Genomic DNA, 18122 nt, shown 5'->3' with positions numbered 1-18122 from the left:
CAAAAATGCAGAGTAATACGACAAATGCACCAGAATTTTTCACATTTGCATCATGAATTCACTGATTCAGGTTGGTTAGTTCAAAATTTTGTCAGTCTCGCTAGAATCGGTTCACAGACATGGTCAAACATGTCATTACTCAACAAACAGACCGAAACAAATAAACACTAGGCATACATAGTAACATTTTAGTTATATAAATTACCTCTTTTCTATCGCTGATTCTGCTGATGACTTCTTTAAGAACTCGATGTAAACATTTGTTTACATTTCGAAAATACGGCGCGTGCAAACTTCCGACTTTGAAGAGCTGCAATTAATTTAAGGCCGACAACTTTTCAAAAAAATACTACGGTATGGTGTACGATTTAGGCTATATGATTTATAAAGTATTCAGTGTGGTAATTATCAGATCTGGCGAACGCGGCTGAATTTCAAACCACATTTTTTTTACTAAAAAAAATTTTTTTTGTCAAAATAATGTGGATTCAGCTGCGTACTCGCGTATAGGCAGCTACGCGCCTGGTTTTCCACCTGTAAAATTGATCTCTTCATGCGTTCTCCGCCTGGGAAACATAGTGAACGATTGGACTCGGTGACTCTGTTTAGTACATATTGAAATATAAAGCACAGTAAATATTGAAAACAAATTGTCATTCTGACTAATTTGAAATTTAGGCGCGTGCTAACGAGACTGGTTACCTGCGCTGTACAGTACAGTAGACCGGAAGTAATTAAACGGCGAAAAGGGTTTTCGAATTATTTTGTGAAATGCGATCTTCAGGTAGTTTTTGCATTTTTCCTTTGCTTCCTGTTACAATGCTTCCTTTTTTACACAAAAGATTAGGTGTTTTTGTTTCAACAAGTTATGAAATAATTTGCACTATAATATTTTCATGTTTTAGCCACAAATTTATGCGTTAAACTTCGTCATGTTCGTACTCAAATTAAAATGTACCTAAAGTTTTTCTGTTTCGACGTATATAGATATATATGATACACATGATTTTCGGATATTTGAAGATATATTTTTAGCAATGATGAAAATTATTTCGTTGTCGATTTATCATAGTTTATCAAAGTTTATCAGTTGATTATTAAACAGCAGTTAAAATATTGATAAGTTTAACTGTTTAAACTGCCAAAACAGATATTTAGTTACACGATATCTGAATTAAATCTGGATAATCAGTAAATTAGTAAAAAGAAAATGAAAGTAGAAATAGTTGCCAATATTGCACATTATTGCTAAATTGAAAAAAAAAAACAGCTGTTAGTGTGGAATTTATTTTTAAACCTGAGGTAAACTGTTTTTTACAGCAGATAAATAACAGGGAGAGCCCACTAACATACAATATCACTTTACTACAGTAGTGTTCAAAGCGTTTTGTACACAGAATTCTATGAGAAATTTACAGTTGATTATGACTTTTAATAACCTCTACCAAATTTAAAGTTCCCTTCAATTTGTAATTTTAGTTCAAAACAAATAAAAATGATGACTACAATGTATTTAGCTGTAATTTCAATTTAATTCTTTTCCATTTCAGTTTAATGATAGATGGTTGTAAAAGCTATGACTAGACACTAACTAAATGAAATCAAGATCATAGATGGAGGAATCCGCATAGTTTTACTTAATTAAGTAACAATGTCAGAGATATTTTTGCAAGAAGATGTGCTTTCCCTTCTGGACAACAGATTCATTGTTATTATTGGAGATTCTAGTAAGTATAGTAATTATGAAAGCAACTGCCAAATAAAATTCTTCATATTTAAACCCTTTACCTGCTGTTAACAAAAGTGATAAGCCAAATTTCAGCCAGTATATAAAGAGCCACTAGGCCAGGCACATGCTGGCCCAAGATTGTCATTAAAAATGTTTTTAGACTGTTTGTTTTTAATGTGAGGTGGTCATTTTGGCTTTATCACATACAATAAGAGTGTTTTCTAAGTTTTGAGGTGGACCAAAATACATTTGATGACACGAAACAGTCATTTTGGTCTACAGCTGCTTCCTAATGACAACCCTGAGTCTGGTATATTTTAATATTGAAATCCCTAAATTTTCAAATGGACACTTCCAAATTCAAAGCAGGTCAAATCCACTATAGATAAGCAAGTTATTGAAGGGTTCAAATCAATGTCAATTATATTGGTATATGCCTTTTTTCAGAAGTTCTGTCAATGAGAATTTAGAACTAGCTGTTTAAATTGGGATTTTTATGGACTCCAATTTTTGGAAAACTATCAAACGATGTAAGGTGAAAAAAAACACTGTTTACTTCTGATTGTTGATTAAATGTCCTGAAAGAAATAGTTTATCTTTGAGTGGCAGCATGATCAAGTGGTTAACACTACGGAATAGTGATCTAAGGATTGCTGACCGTGTAGGTTCAAACCCCATTAGGGGTAAGCCGTTGTTTCCTTGAGCAAGAAACTTTGCTTAGTACTGGTTGGTTCCAGGAACGGATTCGAGTCTGTTTCAATTAGCTTATAGCTTCCAAAACAATCAAACTAAAATAAATTCTTATAAACTAAATAGTTTATCTTGTATCCTTGTTAACAGTTCAGAGGGGCGTTTATAAAGACTTGGTTTTATTGCTCCAGAGGAATAAGTACCTGACGGACAAAGATCTTAGAGCTAAGGTATATGGATTATATTGTCGTTTTTTTTTATCTTCCTACATTGAAAGTACATAAACAGTGTTTATTCTAGGAGGGGGATGGGGGAATTCACCCCTATTTTTGAGAATTCCCCCCTATTTTATCAGAGGCAGGGGGAAAATTTTACATAGAGAAAGAAGGAAAAAAAATCAACAAATGTAATAAATTCTCACTTTTCGATTAAAATCCCCCCTGTTTTTCAAATCCTAGAATAGATACTGCATAAAATACATGCCTAAGAGCTTCCATTCTTTATGAAACTGCAAAATCAATATTTTTCATGGGGCACTAATTTTAAGGAATAGGTCAATCCAGGAATTGAGGATCCAACAAAACTTCATTTCATCTACTGTAAGATTATTTTGCATCACAATATTTACATTTTACCTTCTGGAAAAATAAACAGTCAACAAATTTAAGTACCTACGAAAATGTTGTTCGTGATAACTGATAAAACCACGAAATTTCATGTCCACAAAACTTAGTGAATTCTCAGTATGTTGGTCTTTCAAGTTGCAGTTTCAGGGGCTGAGTGGATAAGGTTGCCAATTCCCACACAACTGTGGGTTTGTATCTCGAAGGAAAATTGGAGATTATAAAAATCAAAAAGAAAGATCAAATATTGTATTCATGTATATGATTTTTAGTGGTTTTAAGAAAAACTAATTATAAATAATTATTCATAACATACAAATTTGTTTCATTTAATTTCAGTTTGGCAAAGTGAAAGATTCTTGAATTATTTCCTTAAGTATTTGATATTTGACAAGAAAAAAAATGTTACCTTTAGTTGTGTGGTGGTCTTTTAAACAAGTAACATGTGTATAAATTGGGATGGATATGAAAAATTTTTGATGACCTTATGCTGTGTCATTTATACATGTATTATGTTGTCTGCATTCAGTTTAGACTGTATGATAAAACAAGATTTGATGGGGTTTTTTTACAGGGTGAGTTTACATTTTCTGGTGATAAGTTGATTGAAGGTGGACAGTATGGTGAGATGACAAATGGTGTCAAGTACCGGGAAGTTCGACAGTACCAGACAGATTATCATTTGATCCGGTTCTATTTTGTTACACGTTGCTACAACTCGTATATAGAGTCCATACTGAGCGACTTGTCAAAGGAGCCTTTACCGGATGTGGTGATCGCAAATTCCTGTTTGTGGGATATCAGTAGGTTTGTATATGTTTAAGTTTTGTATTTTTAGCTCGACTATTATGCATCATCCTCATCGATCACAGTATTTATGTACATGTACTATACAATATTAATAAACAAGCAATCAACATTGGTTAAGTTTTAAGGTTTTTTAATTGATATGACACCTGTTACTGGTTTGTTCTTAAAGTGTTATAAATAAGCCAGTGTATTATTCAGGCCTTTTCCTAGCCATTTTGGGAAAAAGTACCTTGCCCAGTTTGGGAAATTTTGCATTGCAAAATTGCTAAAGTGAGAAAAATATTTGGTACGGTACTACCTTTTGAAACCTTCATGCTTCTCTTTCGACATAGTATTTTTAATTTTGCAAAACTATTTATTCCATTAGATCTACCGATGTAAATAGCATTCAAAGCATGAAATATACATTAAAATTTGACAATGAAATGTTTGGAAACATCTCGCTGATACCATACTGAAATGACTCCAGCAAATTTGTCAGTTCTGTTAACAAGAATTTCAGTTCAATTGGGATTTTTTTAAAGATTGGGAAAAAATAAGCATATTTGCCAATGTGGAATGGGTCTGGTAATCTGACCCTTGATGACACTCAGGGAAAAGGCATATTTTCTGTATGTATCGAGGTTGCCTTAAAATACAACAATAATATTCAGGTATGGTCCATCATCAGTGGAGCAGTACAAGAAAAATCTTGACACATTGTTTAAGAGATTTAGTGAGGAGCTGCCTAAAACATGCCTTGTTATGTGGAACATGACACTCCCCATATCAAAGAAAGCAAGGGGCGGAGTTCTGATCCCTGAGGTGGAGCATCTTAACGTCAGCTTGAGACTGGATATTCTAGAGGCAAACTTCTATGTTCATAAGGTAGGCATGATTATTTTCTCATCTTTTAAGAAATAAATGTGAAAGCCTTTGTTGAGTAACATGAATAAAAAATAGATTAATGCTTTTGGTAGTAATTTTCATGCTTTCATTTTGTTAGAACAATGTCTTAGACTTTTAGGGAGTATTGTTTTTAGTCTCTCTGTTGTAACAAAAGTTTAAACTTGACAATAAAACAAAAATTCTTCCACCAACTAAATCAGATCTTAACAGCTGTTTCTACAGGTTAATGTTTTAAAGACTTTACTTTTTATCATTGGCAGTTATTTGCTCATGAATGGCAAATTGTATTTTAAATAAATGTTTCTGCAGACAAACTTTGTTTCTACTGATGCCCAAAATAAAATGATGGCAGTTTTTGTCAATGATTGAAGTAAGGTACAGTAAAACCTCTACTTTTGAAATAATTGAAACACTTGTTAAATGCTCTACTGATGGCCACTTTGTAGAGGTTGCACTGTAGATAAATTAATTTTTTTATCCTGTCACTTGTATCAATTTCGGCCCGATAACAAGGTGCCGTATATTTTTACTGATCTACGGCACTTGATCACGTGGTATGCATGTTTGCCGGACTACTTTTCAAGAAAAATATAAAAACTGTCGTTAAATCTTCTGTGTGTAGAATAACGAATTTTGGAAACGTTGATAAAACTTTGTTTTTTTATTTTATTTCACTCTATAATTTTTCAAGCGAAATAAAAATTAATAAAAGTGAAATAAATGTAAAACTTAACTCGTTTGCGACATTAAAATAGCGTACTTGATTTGACTGTTTTGCACGTGCTGTTTGGCGCTACATTGTGACGTCACGTAAACAATACTTTAAACGTCTGTACAGCGTTAACGACTGAATAAAAGATATTGGTGTTCGAATTCATTTTCTTAGTTAGACCATTTTCTTTCATTCTAGATAGTTTTCACAACAAAATTCGACAAAAAAATTGTTTTTATTTATCACGTTTTTCAAACAAAATGGCGCCCTCAATGTGAAAATACACAGGGAGATAATAAGAACGGCTAGTGCATTGTTGTAGAATAATGCACGCTTCAGGCCTTCTTTGTTTATATAGAAACATTTCCGATAACTTGTGATTAAAGGTAGTTTGTCTAATAAAATTCTTTAAAAAAAAACGGTGACAGGATAAATAGAATAATAGATTGGTGCCGTGGATGGAGAAAGTTATCTGGCTCTGCTCCGGAATTTATTGGGTTCGCCTTCAGCTCACCCAATAAATTCCTCCGCCTCGCCAGATAAACTTTCTCCATCCATGGCACCAACCTATTATTCTCTATATTAGAAATATTGCGAGGTATAAATGAAATTCTTGTAGACAGTCAATAAAACTGTGCTCTTTAAAAATATTTATTTAAAGGGACTGCACTGAGGAGATTTTTTTTGACATGACAGAACTGTGATAGTTTGTCGACATTTAAGTTCCATTTGATGTATGTGTAGACCAATAACATGTGTGCAAAATTCAGATCATTTTGCTCTCTCTGTTATTCCTGAATAATTATTTAAATTTGAAAAATGACCTCAAATTGAAAATCATTGCAACGCTTTGCACAAGAATAGTTGAAATTAAGACTCAGTTTATGCCTTAGTATATTTCATAATTATCTGCATACTTTTTCTGTTTTAACTACCCTTGCTAATCAATGTAAGAAATTCAACTTTATATTTTGGGCCTCAGTGGAGTTCCTTTTAAACAAAAATATCTCTTTGCAGCTTGCAGTAGAATATGGGTTTGATACATTAGATCTTCATTACTATCTGAGGCATCAGTTACAAAGGAGGGCAGGTAAGTTTAGATCTTTATTACTATCTGAGGCATCAGTTACAAAGGAGGGCAGGTAAGTTTAGATCTTCATTACTATCTGAGGCATCAATTACAAAGGAGGGTAGGTAAGTTTAGATCTTCATTATACCCCCGCACAACAAAGTTGTAAGGGGGGTATACTGGAATCAGCTTGTCCGTCCGTCCGTCCGGCTGTCCGTCCGTCCGTCGGTTTTTTCTTGTCCGCCCAATAACTTAAGATTCCTTTGACCCTTAGTCTTCATATTTGGCATGGAGGTTAGTCATGATTAGTAGATGACCCCTATTGATTTTGAGGTCACTAGGTCAAAGGTCAAGGTCACAGGGGCCTTGACTTCAAAAAGCTGGTCCGCCCAATAACTTAAGATTCCTTTGACCCACAGTCTTCATATTTGGCATGGAGATTAATCATGATTAGTAGATGACCCCTATTGATTTTGAGATCACCAGGTCAAAGGTCAAGGTCACAGGGGCCTTGACTTCAAAAAGGTTGTCTGCCCAATAACTTAAGATTCCTTTGACCCACAGTCTTCATATTTGGCATGGTGGCTAGTCATGATAAGTAGATGACCCCTATTGATTTTGAGGTCAAAGGTCAAGGTCACAGGGGCCTTGACTTCAAAAAGCTTGTCCGCCCAATAACTTAAGATTCCTTTGACCCATAGTCTTCATATTTGGCATTGAGGTTAGTCATGATTAGTAGATGACCCCTATTGGCTTTGAGGTCACCAGGTCAAAGGTCAAGATCACCGGGGCCTTGACTTCAAAAAGCTTGTCCGCCCTATAACTTAAGATTCCTTTGACCCACAGTCTTCATATTTGGCATGGAGACTAGTCATGATTAGTAGATGACCCCTATTGTTTTTGAGGTCACCAGGTCAAGGTCACAGGGGCCTTGACTTCAAAAAGCTTGTCCGCCCAATAACTTAAGATTCCTTTGACCCACAGTCTTCATATTTGGCATGGAGTGGGTCAACGGTCAAGGTCACAGGGACCTTGACAAAAAAAAAGCTTTTCTTCTCAATTGCTAAAGAATGTCCTGTGAGACAAAATAGACTTGAATTACTTCACACTCATTTCTGTAGCTTTAAAGCATGAAATGTGGGGCAATTAGTTACCTTGCTAGATTATCAAAAGATTTCTTGCTTATGTAGGGGAGCATCCAAGATCTTCCCTTATCCTGAAAGCTGGAAACATGCTACATGATTTCAATTGTTAGGTGTGATATTAAAGTCTCCACACACACAAAAATGTAAAATACTCTCCAAACTATGTGTAATATTCATACATGTAATGATAACCATTTTCAAGAAAATGAGCAAAGGGGTATAATTTTCAATACCATTGTTCATATGTAAAAATGGTATATTTTAATCTTCTTATAATTTCTATTCTGTTGTGGATAATTTGAAGCACAGATGATACTGTATTATATGTTTTTTGTTTAAAGGTGATGGTGTACATTGGGATATGACGGCTCACAGGAGAATGACAAACCTCATTCTTACACACATGGCCGAGGCATGGGGGGTCAAAACACCGGGGCATGCCAAGAGAGTGCTCCTTCAGGTTAGTGAAATATCATGGTACAGCCTTATCATTTTACTCATTTAAACGAAAATTCAATCACTTTCAGCTGTGTAAAAGTAAAAATTCATGCATTTTTATAATTTCTGAGCTTCATTCTGGCGGCACACTTGCCAGCTTAATTGATCTTACCTCTGCTCATTTGGCTGCTTCAATCTATCAGAAGTCTTTCTAAGGCCACAGTATGATGTCAAGGAAATACCGTATAAGTACTTATTTCTGCGGGCTTAATATTCTGCGATTTTTGTTAAAATAAGGGGTTTTAAATTTCTGCGTATCGTATTTCTGCGGTGTCATCATTTTCGCTATTAATTTGATGCTTTTTATTTCTGCGTTTTAATTAAGATATTTTTACAAAATTAGCCACCACAAACAGACCCCATTTCAAGATTTGTTGATGTAACATGTACGTTACTTCCGTTAAACATGCAGACGACTGATAATGTGTTTCCTCGTTATCATCATTTATCGGTATATGCACGTTAATAAACAAAATTCGTGCAATGACAACAATTTTAATACTGTATTGTGTATGAATATGAAGTGTGAATAATAAACAATGGTAAAATCGCACATAGACACAAGATATTGTACACATACAAAAAGGTATGTTTATAGCACCCGTCAAACTACAACAGTTTTATTTTATTATTAAAAATAATCAAGCTACGAATGAGCGAAAATCATACAAATATGATATTTATTGAAACAAAGAAAACAAGCAAAGTAACATTTTTTTCTAATATTTTATTCACGACGAATACATAAAGAAAAATTCCCATCTACAAAAGCTGATAACGGTACATTGTAATGTAATTATACAATACCGGTAGTTGACGTATTCCGACATACACAAACGGAAAGGCTTAATTCTCTGCGGTTTTTAAATCTGCGGTGTCGTTATGAACCGCAGAAATAAAGTTCCTGCAGAAAAAAGTACTTATACGGTATACCATTCTTTCCCATCAACACCAATGTGAAGTGATATTAGCAATATTGAGTAAATTTGTTGCTCAGCATTTACACCTGTGCTGGCTGTGTAAACTTAAACAAAGTAGAGTAAATTTCTTGCTCAAGAAAGTAAGCTTGTCCATGGACATTTTTTATGTCATTTTGGTCTATTAATAGCAAGCTTAGAATGAATACTGAACATAACCACTTTTTAACAATTATCATTATGTCATGTCTGATTTATGAATTTTGTATGCAAGAATAATTTTACTAGATTGAATGTTCATTTAAATGTTGTTTTTTTTAACAGAGGCAGCCATTGAAAAAGACAGACAACCGTCCAAATAGCTTCAGTCCGAATTTCAATTTTGGACTCGGTAATCAGCGACAGATCACGGATAACATGCCTGCTGTACCTGGTCAGTTCATGGGGAACTACATCAACAACATGGTCGTCAACAACGGACTCGGTAATATGCAGAACAATAGAATGTCCTGTTACCAGACTGACCAAATACCACAATTGATGAACTCAAATTTACTGTCTCAACAGTTTGAACATATGCGTCAACAGAATGCAAACGTCTTCCAGACCAATGACAATTTCAGTCAACAAAGACAAAGTTTTGGCGATTTTGGGAGTCAGATTAGGAACTCAAACTTTAGAGGTATAGATATGACCGGGATGAGGATTCCAGATAGTATGGAGATGTTCAGTCAACCATATGGGAATGAGAATTATGAGCCGGGACTTAGAGGTCATGGTTTTGGGAACCAGCAAGTGAGGGAGAGGAACTTGCCATATAGATCTTCAAAAAGAGGACAAGAAACTGTCAATCCATACTCACATGCTTATTAGTGTGTTTTTCCATTTTGGAAATAGTATTAGAACATGTATAAAGTATGGTGTATATTTTAGTGAAGCTGTAAGCCAAAATCCAATGAGATATGAAAGTGTGTATTTTTTATTCTAGTCAATCTAACAGCTAAACAATAAGTTTAATTGAGTTTGTCCCTTCAGTGAAGGTGATATGACAACATTAGAAATGGCCATAACATTTTCTTTCTATAAGCTGAAGCTTTCATACCTAGAAACAACATAAATATGGACAACAGCATCTTTACATTTTGAATTATGACCTGGACCCGTTTGTGACATTCGATTTTCAACGTCAAATATTTCAATTCCAGTAATTAATCTAACAAATTCATTTCCATTTTCTGATAAGGCCTTTGTGTTTTACCATCCTATATAGGATTCTAGTAAGATTATTCACAATAAGTCTAAATTTATTTTGTGTAATAAGAATTAATAATTTAAAATGGGAATGAATGTTGGGGGGTACTCTCTTCTTGAACAAATTAGGATAGTATTTTATGTTGCCATTTGGTTTGTTCATAAGACTCACTGAAGGTTACACATAGTTTTATCAGTTACTTTGGTATGTAGTTACTTTGCAAAGATAAAGTTATACTTTCTGATCGAGTTTTAAAGTCAATAGGGTGAAGGTCACTGGGGTTAAAAAAAAAGATTTTTGTTTTTATTTAGCTATTGTTTTGGCTACGCCAAAAAGGCTTGAACTTCTGGGACCTTTTTTTTGTCACAGATTTTCTTCTTTATATAAAATATTGTTACTACATGTAGTTGAATGTGCTTTCATTTAGGTTACTTGTAAATTTGTAAATACAAATGTTTTGTTTTTTCCTTTATTGTTTTATATTTTCAGACAAAAGTGAGATTTACCTTTGATCCTTTGTCTTAAAATGTTTCATTTATTGTAAAAGATGTCCTCTTGATATTGCATTTTGTCTTTTGTTTTTTTGCTGTGATACCAAGATGTATCAGAGAGATATAAATCTTATCACACTGTCTGAAACAAGGTGAAATATAAAGTTTTGGTACATGTTTTAAACAGTGAAAGAAAATGCAATATAGAATACCTAAAACATAGAGATGATAAAAAGTATTGTCATCATGTGTCAAGATGTTTTAGTAAACCTGATGTAAAATAGCATCATTTGGTGGATTTTTTTTTAGTAATGAATGTCTTACAATTTCATATGCAGTAAATATCTTCACTCTCATTTGTCTGGTATGATAATTGGTATTTGTATTTTGGTTACACATACAAGTGTAGTTTATTAGACACTTAAGCTACTGAAATTTTGTAATGGATTTGCCTTGGTTTGAATTTGGAATATCCTATTCACAGTTTAGTCTCTTGTGGCAGAGGGGTTGACTTTACATATTGAGGCATCAGGATTGCAGCCACTGTTTAACCTTGCAATTGATCGTAAGAGACAACTAAATGAGTTCAAATTACTGGAGTTTTGTGCATCTCCAGCAGGTGAGGTGGTTTTGACAACTAGTGTTGCTTCAAGTCGTAACACCTGAGGTTAGCCAAAATCATCTTTGGAAACAAATATAAAAATTACAAGAAACAAGAATTCAGTATTAAAGATACAAAATTTTAGCTGCCTACAGGATATACAACAAAACCTGGTCAGATTGCAATGATGTTGTGATCGGCCTGACTCTACATTGGTGTCAAATGTTAAAACACTTTCAGTTCATTTAGGTTAATGGTTTTAGAAGATATTAAGCATTTCGTGTTCTAATTATTTCATTGAGAAAGTGGGAATATAACTAAATTTGTGTACTCTGGTTTATAAATTGTGTAAATATGTTAATACTGTTATTTGTTGTGTTCTATTCTTTCCTTTGATTAATAAGTATTAAGTTTTCTTCCTTTTTATCCATTTTTGGTGCTATTCATATACATGTATGTATAATTATGGTAATAATTTTTAGGGACCAAGAATTGTCATTGTAAACAATAAAGTTATCTTTACTTTAGAAAAATAGCAGTTCTAATCCATGGTTGATTAAGTTGATTTTTTTGAATATGCATGCAAGTATTAGGGCTATTTCTCAAGCTTCTATTAATGGATAATATTCAAACTTCTCACTTGCATTTCAGTACTGACACATACTAAGGGAATTAATTTGTGTAACTCAAAGCTGTGTATAGTTAGAGTTATGGCCCTTGAAAAATTTAAACTTTGCAGTCAGGTTAAAGTTTTATATACAAGTTCTAATCACATAACCACAGAAAGAACTTCATACATGTATTGTTATCATATTGTAGGTCTCTGATCAAAACACCTAAATCAAGCATGGATTTCTCTATATGAAATTAGAAAATTCCTTCTTTAAGAAATGCATGTTATAACTATATCATTAATTATTTCCTTGAAACCTCTGAAGTTTCTTTTTCAAAATGATTGTAGCTTACTGACCAAGACACTAGCATTTACCATTTTCAGCTTACAACAATATTTTTGCTTTGCTCTTGTTTTATAAGAATACATGTAGTTAAACAGGATGTCGTATGATAGCTTATGTTTTTGTAAAAATTAGTTATTCATCTCTTGAGCAAGGCATGTCACTTAAATAAACAACACAAATTGTTTACATTAGAAATTGATAATAATTTATATAACATATTTAGATTTTATTCCATGATTTTGTTGAAATTTTATTTGCCAAATTGAGATTAATATTATTTTGTTATTTTGATAAAGGCCAAAAATTAAATGCATAAAAAATACACTAGAGACTATTCAGTATAATTATGTTGATATTTTTGAAATTATTCTAGTCATTCTAAAAGGTTTAACTGACCTTGACCTTTAAATGACCTTGACTGTCAAGGTCAAATTGTTGAATTTGGTTAAATTGTCCAACTTTTGTTATTTTTGTACAGTTTGATACATATAAACACGTAGTCATTATGTCATTTTTACACTTATTTTTGTACCTTGAAAATGTTCAAAAAGACATTAATATATAGATGCTGTTGATAAAAGCAATGCCACTTATTAGTCACTAATTCAAATTAGTTAAGATCCCTAGTCTCATAAACAAAGTCACAAGTTTAAACAGTATGGCCACTGAAATGTCAAGATTCCCAGTTTTATAAATATAGCAGCAATTTTATATAAAATAAATATAATCACAATTTTATATGAAAAGATCTTTTGCTTCATGAACAAAGTCACAAGTTTAAATAGCATGATTTTGAATAGAACTGAAGTAGATCTTAGTAGGAACTCTAGTTTAATAAATAAGTTTTGTTACAAGATCCTCAGTTTAATAAACAATGTTAAGTACTAAGATTTCCACTTAAATAAACAAAGTTAAGTAGCAAGAATAAACAAAGTTAAGTACATGACTAAGCAAGAACTCCACTTTAATAAACAAAGTTAAGTAGCAAGATCTCCAATTCAATAAACAAAGTTAAGAAGCAAGAATAAACAAAGATAAGTAGCAAGAATAAACAAAGTTAAGTAGCAAGGACCCCAGTTCAGTGAACAAAGTTAAATAGCAAGAACCCCAGATCTGTAAACAAAGTTAAGTAGCAAGACCCCCAGTTTCATTAACAAAGGAGCAAGAAAGAGCAATGTGAATTATTTAAAGGGCGCAGCAATTTGAAAAAATAAATGGGATCGGGTTATAATGGAGAAAGATGTTAAGTAAAAAATGCAAGATCTCCAGTTCCATGAACAAAGCCTCGTAGTAAGATTATGGTCATAGAATTAATAATATAAGGTAGTTTTTTAGTTTAAGGTCTTTTATAATAGAGTTATTATTACTTGTAATAATAAAATGTTAACATGAAACATTTTGAGGTGTAAATATTTTGATCCATTCTGTATTTTAGACATTATTTTTTGTAGTTTAATTTGCAAGTTTACTTGATTACTGTTCTTGTTGTGTCATATAATATTGCTGTGTGGCAACAAAGACATGATATTTTCAGTTAATATTTTGCCAGATCACTTGAGCTAAACTCTCATTGTGAGCTATTGTAATTGCTCTCTGTCTGTTGCTATGTGTTGACAACAATTTCTTGAAACAACTTTTTCTCTGAAACTAATAACTGGATTTTGACCAAACTTCAAAGTGATGACATTTGGCTGGTCCCCTATCAAAGTTGTTTAAATGGTTCAGATGGGTTTTATAAGAAGGTCACCAGGCCTCAAAGAAGAGGTTTTTAAGATTTTAAAAAATCAAAAACATTTCTGTTTTAAAGTACAAGGTTCGGTGCTTGACATGTGGAAATTTTCCTCATACATTGGTTATATACTGTATATATAGTGAAAACTTAAATTTTTTCTTTTCCTAAACCACTGGGGCTAGAGCTTAGATATTTGGCATGACACATTGTCTAGCAGACCTCTACCAAGATTATTGTCATTTGGTATTTGGGCATCAGACATCGTCTAGTTGACCTCTATCAAGATTTTCAAATATTTGTTCTATGGTCAAAATTTGCTCATCACTAATGTGTCAAGGGTTTTTCCTGTATGTATTTAGTAAAAAACTTCTTTTCTGGAACACAAAATGCTGGAATTAAAATATTGGGCCTGCATACTGTAGTGATCTTTTAGGTGAGTTGTTCAAATATAATGCACTAGGGGTTAAAATATGCCACGTTCTTGGGGTCATTAATGTTACATAGACAAGAAAAGAGAGAAAAAATCTATCTTCATTATCTTTTCTGTTGTATTTGTAATACAATATCAGTCTTTCATGTCAGACAGTCCTGTTAACTCTGAAAGTTTACTTGACATTGTTTTAGTTTACATGTCCTCAGGTGAGCGACTTGGAGTCATAGGCCCACCTTGTTTATATTTCTAGTTGTAATAAGTTTGTTCATATGTTCAAAATAAAATGTTGAATTGTTAAATATTTGTTATGAATTTTTATGCACCCCCCCCCCCAGGGCGGCATATTATCTATATTTATCACACACCTGTGCCGATTTTGCGACTCCGTAAATATGGTATTGCACGGCCGTGCATATATTTTGACGTGACGTCATAAGCGTTATACAAACATAGTGTAAAGACGCGCTAAATGTTAGCGTTATACTATAGGCGCGTTAACGAAAAAAGACTCTTATTTCACTTTAAACGGTCTTTATTAGCTCGACTATACGAAGTATATGGAGAGCTGTCCTACTCGCCCCGGCGTCGGCGTCCACGTCCGCGTCCATATTTCAGATTAAAGTTTTGGTGCAGTAAAATATTTTTCACTATAACTTTGTCATTTCTTAAGGTATCAACTTCAAACTTCAAATATATGTTCCTTATCATCAACCACATCTTATGTGACAAGGTTCATAACTCTAGCACCAATATTTTCAGATTTATCTCCCCTTGAACTTAGAATTTTCCTTAAAAAATACTATTTTTTACTGTTATTTCTTTATAAAATGTATTTCTTCAGGGATCAACTTCATACTTCAAAGATATGTTCCTTATCATCAACCACATCCTTCATACTTCAAATATATGTACCTTATCATCATCCACATCTTATGTGACAAGGTTCATAACTCTAGCACCAATATTTTCAGATTTATCTCCCCTTGAACTTAGAATTTTCCTTAAAAAATATTATTTTTTACTGTTACTTATTTATTTCTAAAGGGATCAACTTCATACTTCAAATATATGTACCTTATCATCATCCATATCTTATGTGACAAGGTTCATAACTCTAGCACCAATATTGCAAGAATTACCTCCCCATCAACTTAGATTTTTTTACTAGAAAAATGTTATTTTTTACTATAACTTTTTTAGTTTTAAAGGTATCTACCTCAAACTTCAAATACTTATTTCTTATCATCAATTACATTTTATGTGACAATGTTCATAACTCTTGAATCAATATTTACAGATTTATCTCTCTTTAGAACTTTTCTTTAAGAAATATTATAACTTATTTACTTTTTTTCTTATCATAACACACATGTTGTGTGACAAGGTTCATAACTCTAGCGTGACTATTTCTAGAATTATTTCCCCTTGATCTTGGAATTTATGTTAACAAATGTTATTTTTTTACTATAACTTAATACATTATTATACATAATTGATTTTTCTTTCATAGTTTTGACCTCCTTACTGCGTCCAGTATTTTATTAGTCGAGCTTGGCTGTCTCCTGTGACAGCTCTTGTTTTTGGTATGTGATAAATAGAATATTAAATTCGTGTAAGTTCATTACTGAATTTATTGCACTCGTCGAATAAAATGATATTATGCTCGCCAGAGGCTCGCATAATATAATTTTATTCAACTCGTGCAATAAATTTAGTATTGAACTTACACTCATTCAATATCCTCTATGTATTATTATATATAAAATCTCACCGTCTGTCTGTCCGTGTGTCCCCACTTACACAACATTCGTGTCCGGACTGTAACTTTCTCGTGCATTGTAGGATTTAAAAATAACTTGGCACAAATGTCTACAACATCAAGACGATGCTTCGTGTCGAAGAACCACTCCCTAACTCAAAGGTCAAGGTCACGCTAAGTGGTTGACGGTACACCACTTACACAACAATCCTGTCCGGACTGTAACCTTGTCATGATTTTCTTTTGCAAGATATTACAGCTGCGACGGCTCGTTCGTTATTAATGATTTCGCTGTGAAGGCCCCAGTTGTTGTTAGAAATATATACTTGCTACTTTTGGAAAACTCTTACGGAACATGTAGATTATAAACAAAATTCCCGTGCATTGAATGTTCAACGCATGGTTCATTGCACATCTGTTCATGCCTTAAAATAAATTACAGAGGGGTACCCGAGGTCTACCTCCACCAGTAAAGCTGTAAAGTCGCCATATGAACCATACATTATTGGTGCAACCTTAAACCCATCATAAAGGGAATGTACATCTGTTTGAAATACGTATGTGATGTTATATTTAAACAAAGGTTTAAAGATAACACATCTGTACACATTTAGACATAGTTGATATGGATATCAATTTTTTCTCTACCCAAGTGATTTTGTCTCTAACCAGTGGCTTTTGTCTTATCTTTACCCTAATGCTTTTGACTCTACCCAAGAGCTTTTGTCTTGTCTGTACCCAAGTGATTTTGTCTCTATCCAAATGCCCTCTCCTGTCTTAATTATTTAACGTACGGATTACTTCGGGGTGGGGGGGGGTGTCTTCAATTCTAAATATCGCAATGTCGTCTTTAGCAAAGAAGATACCGGTTAACATATTAACAATTCCACTTCCTTAGACGATGATTTTCAAATGTGAAAATGTTCTATCTCAATAGAAGTACACCTGTTTGCAAGAACTGTAAAGCCTAATAATGTTATGCATTATGTTTATTTCCAAATAAATGTGAAGTAATAATCAAAACATATCAGATCAAATCAAAACATATCAGATCACATGCATAAGATTTAAAAATTGAAGAAAATAAAACAACAATGTACTGATTGCGAGTTTAGAACTTGTCCGCTTTTAAAGTTAAACATTATATCATAATTTTCGTTATCCGAAGTTTGGAGATTGAGGCCGAAAAGTTGCGATTGCTGTTTAAATGATGGGGCTGTCACATCATTCGCGTAATAACATATATATGAGCCGTTCTGGGACAAACAACAAACGAATGGGTTTTGCGCCAGCCATTGGATCCCAGCCAGCCTGCGGGAATACCGCGCAGTCTGATCAAAGGTTTCACACTGCTGTTTTGGCTTCATTTCTCCTACTTGTTTGGGTTTTTTGGCGAACAGAATGGTCATGTCAGAACTGCGCGGACATGCCGCAGGCTGGTCTGGATCCATGCTGGTCGCAAACCCAATATGTTGGTTTTGTCGTGATACGGCTCATATAGAGAAACATGTCATTTAGCATATACTAGGTGGATATGCGTCGCTGAAGATATCACTTGTAATAAGATAAATACAAAAACGTGAAAACACTCATTTATTAACCAAAATATACCATGCATGCTTTCAAGGAAACATATCCCCCCATTTCAAATCCTGTTTTCTAACATAGTGTGTTTTTTTCATGCCTTAACAAGCGTTCATGGTTTTTCTCCATGCCGCAGTATGCCTTATGTGTTTAATTATGTTGAAATAATGGATTAAGTGCATGTTAGATGTTTTACAACTGAAAAAAGTAGCTTTGGCAGTTATGTGTCG

The 18122-nt window shown here is 33.4% G+C and overlaps 1 protein-coding gene across 1 annotated transcript; it reads left to right on the top strand.

Moving 5' to 3' along the window:
- The first annotated feature begins 732 nt into the window (after positions 1 to 732).
- LOC132730140 (PC-esterase domain-containing protein 1A-like) lies at positions 733 to 14848 on the top strand. The gene is made up of 8 exons (XM_060715996.1): positions 733 to 784; positions 1551 to 1727; positions 2570 to 2649; positions 3617 to 3849; positions 4506 to 4719; positions 6470 to 6542; positions 8008 to 8126; positions 9406 to 14848. Exons 2-8 carry the CDS (start codon positions 1652 to 1654, stop codon positions 9952 to 9954), a joined length of 1344 nt encoding a protein of 447 aa, XP_060571979.1. The 5' UTR covers positions 733 to 784; positions 1551 to 1651; the 3' UTR covers positions 9955 to 14848.
- The last annotated feature ends 3274 nt before the right edge of the window (positions 14849 to 18122 follow it).

The sequence above is a fragment of the Ruditapes philippinarum genome, unplaced genomic scaffold (genome assembly GCF_026571515.1).
Source record: "Ruditapes philippinarum isolate M1 unplaced genomic scaffold, ASM2657151v2 ctg16718_1_1_1_1, whole genome shotgun sequence".
NCBI classification, from domain to species: domain Eukaryota; kingdom Metazoa; phylum Mollusca; class Bivalvia; order Venerida; family Veneridae; genus Ruditapes; species Ruditapes philippinarum.
The sequence above is the reverse complement of the archived record's forward strand: the minus strand, read 5'-3'. Positions and strand labels throughout refer to the sequence as shown.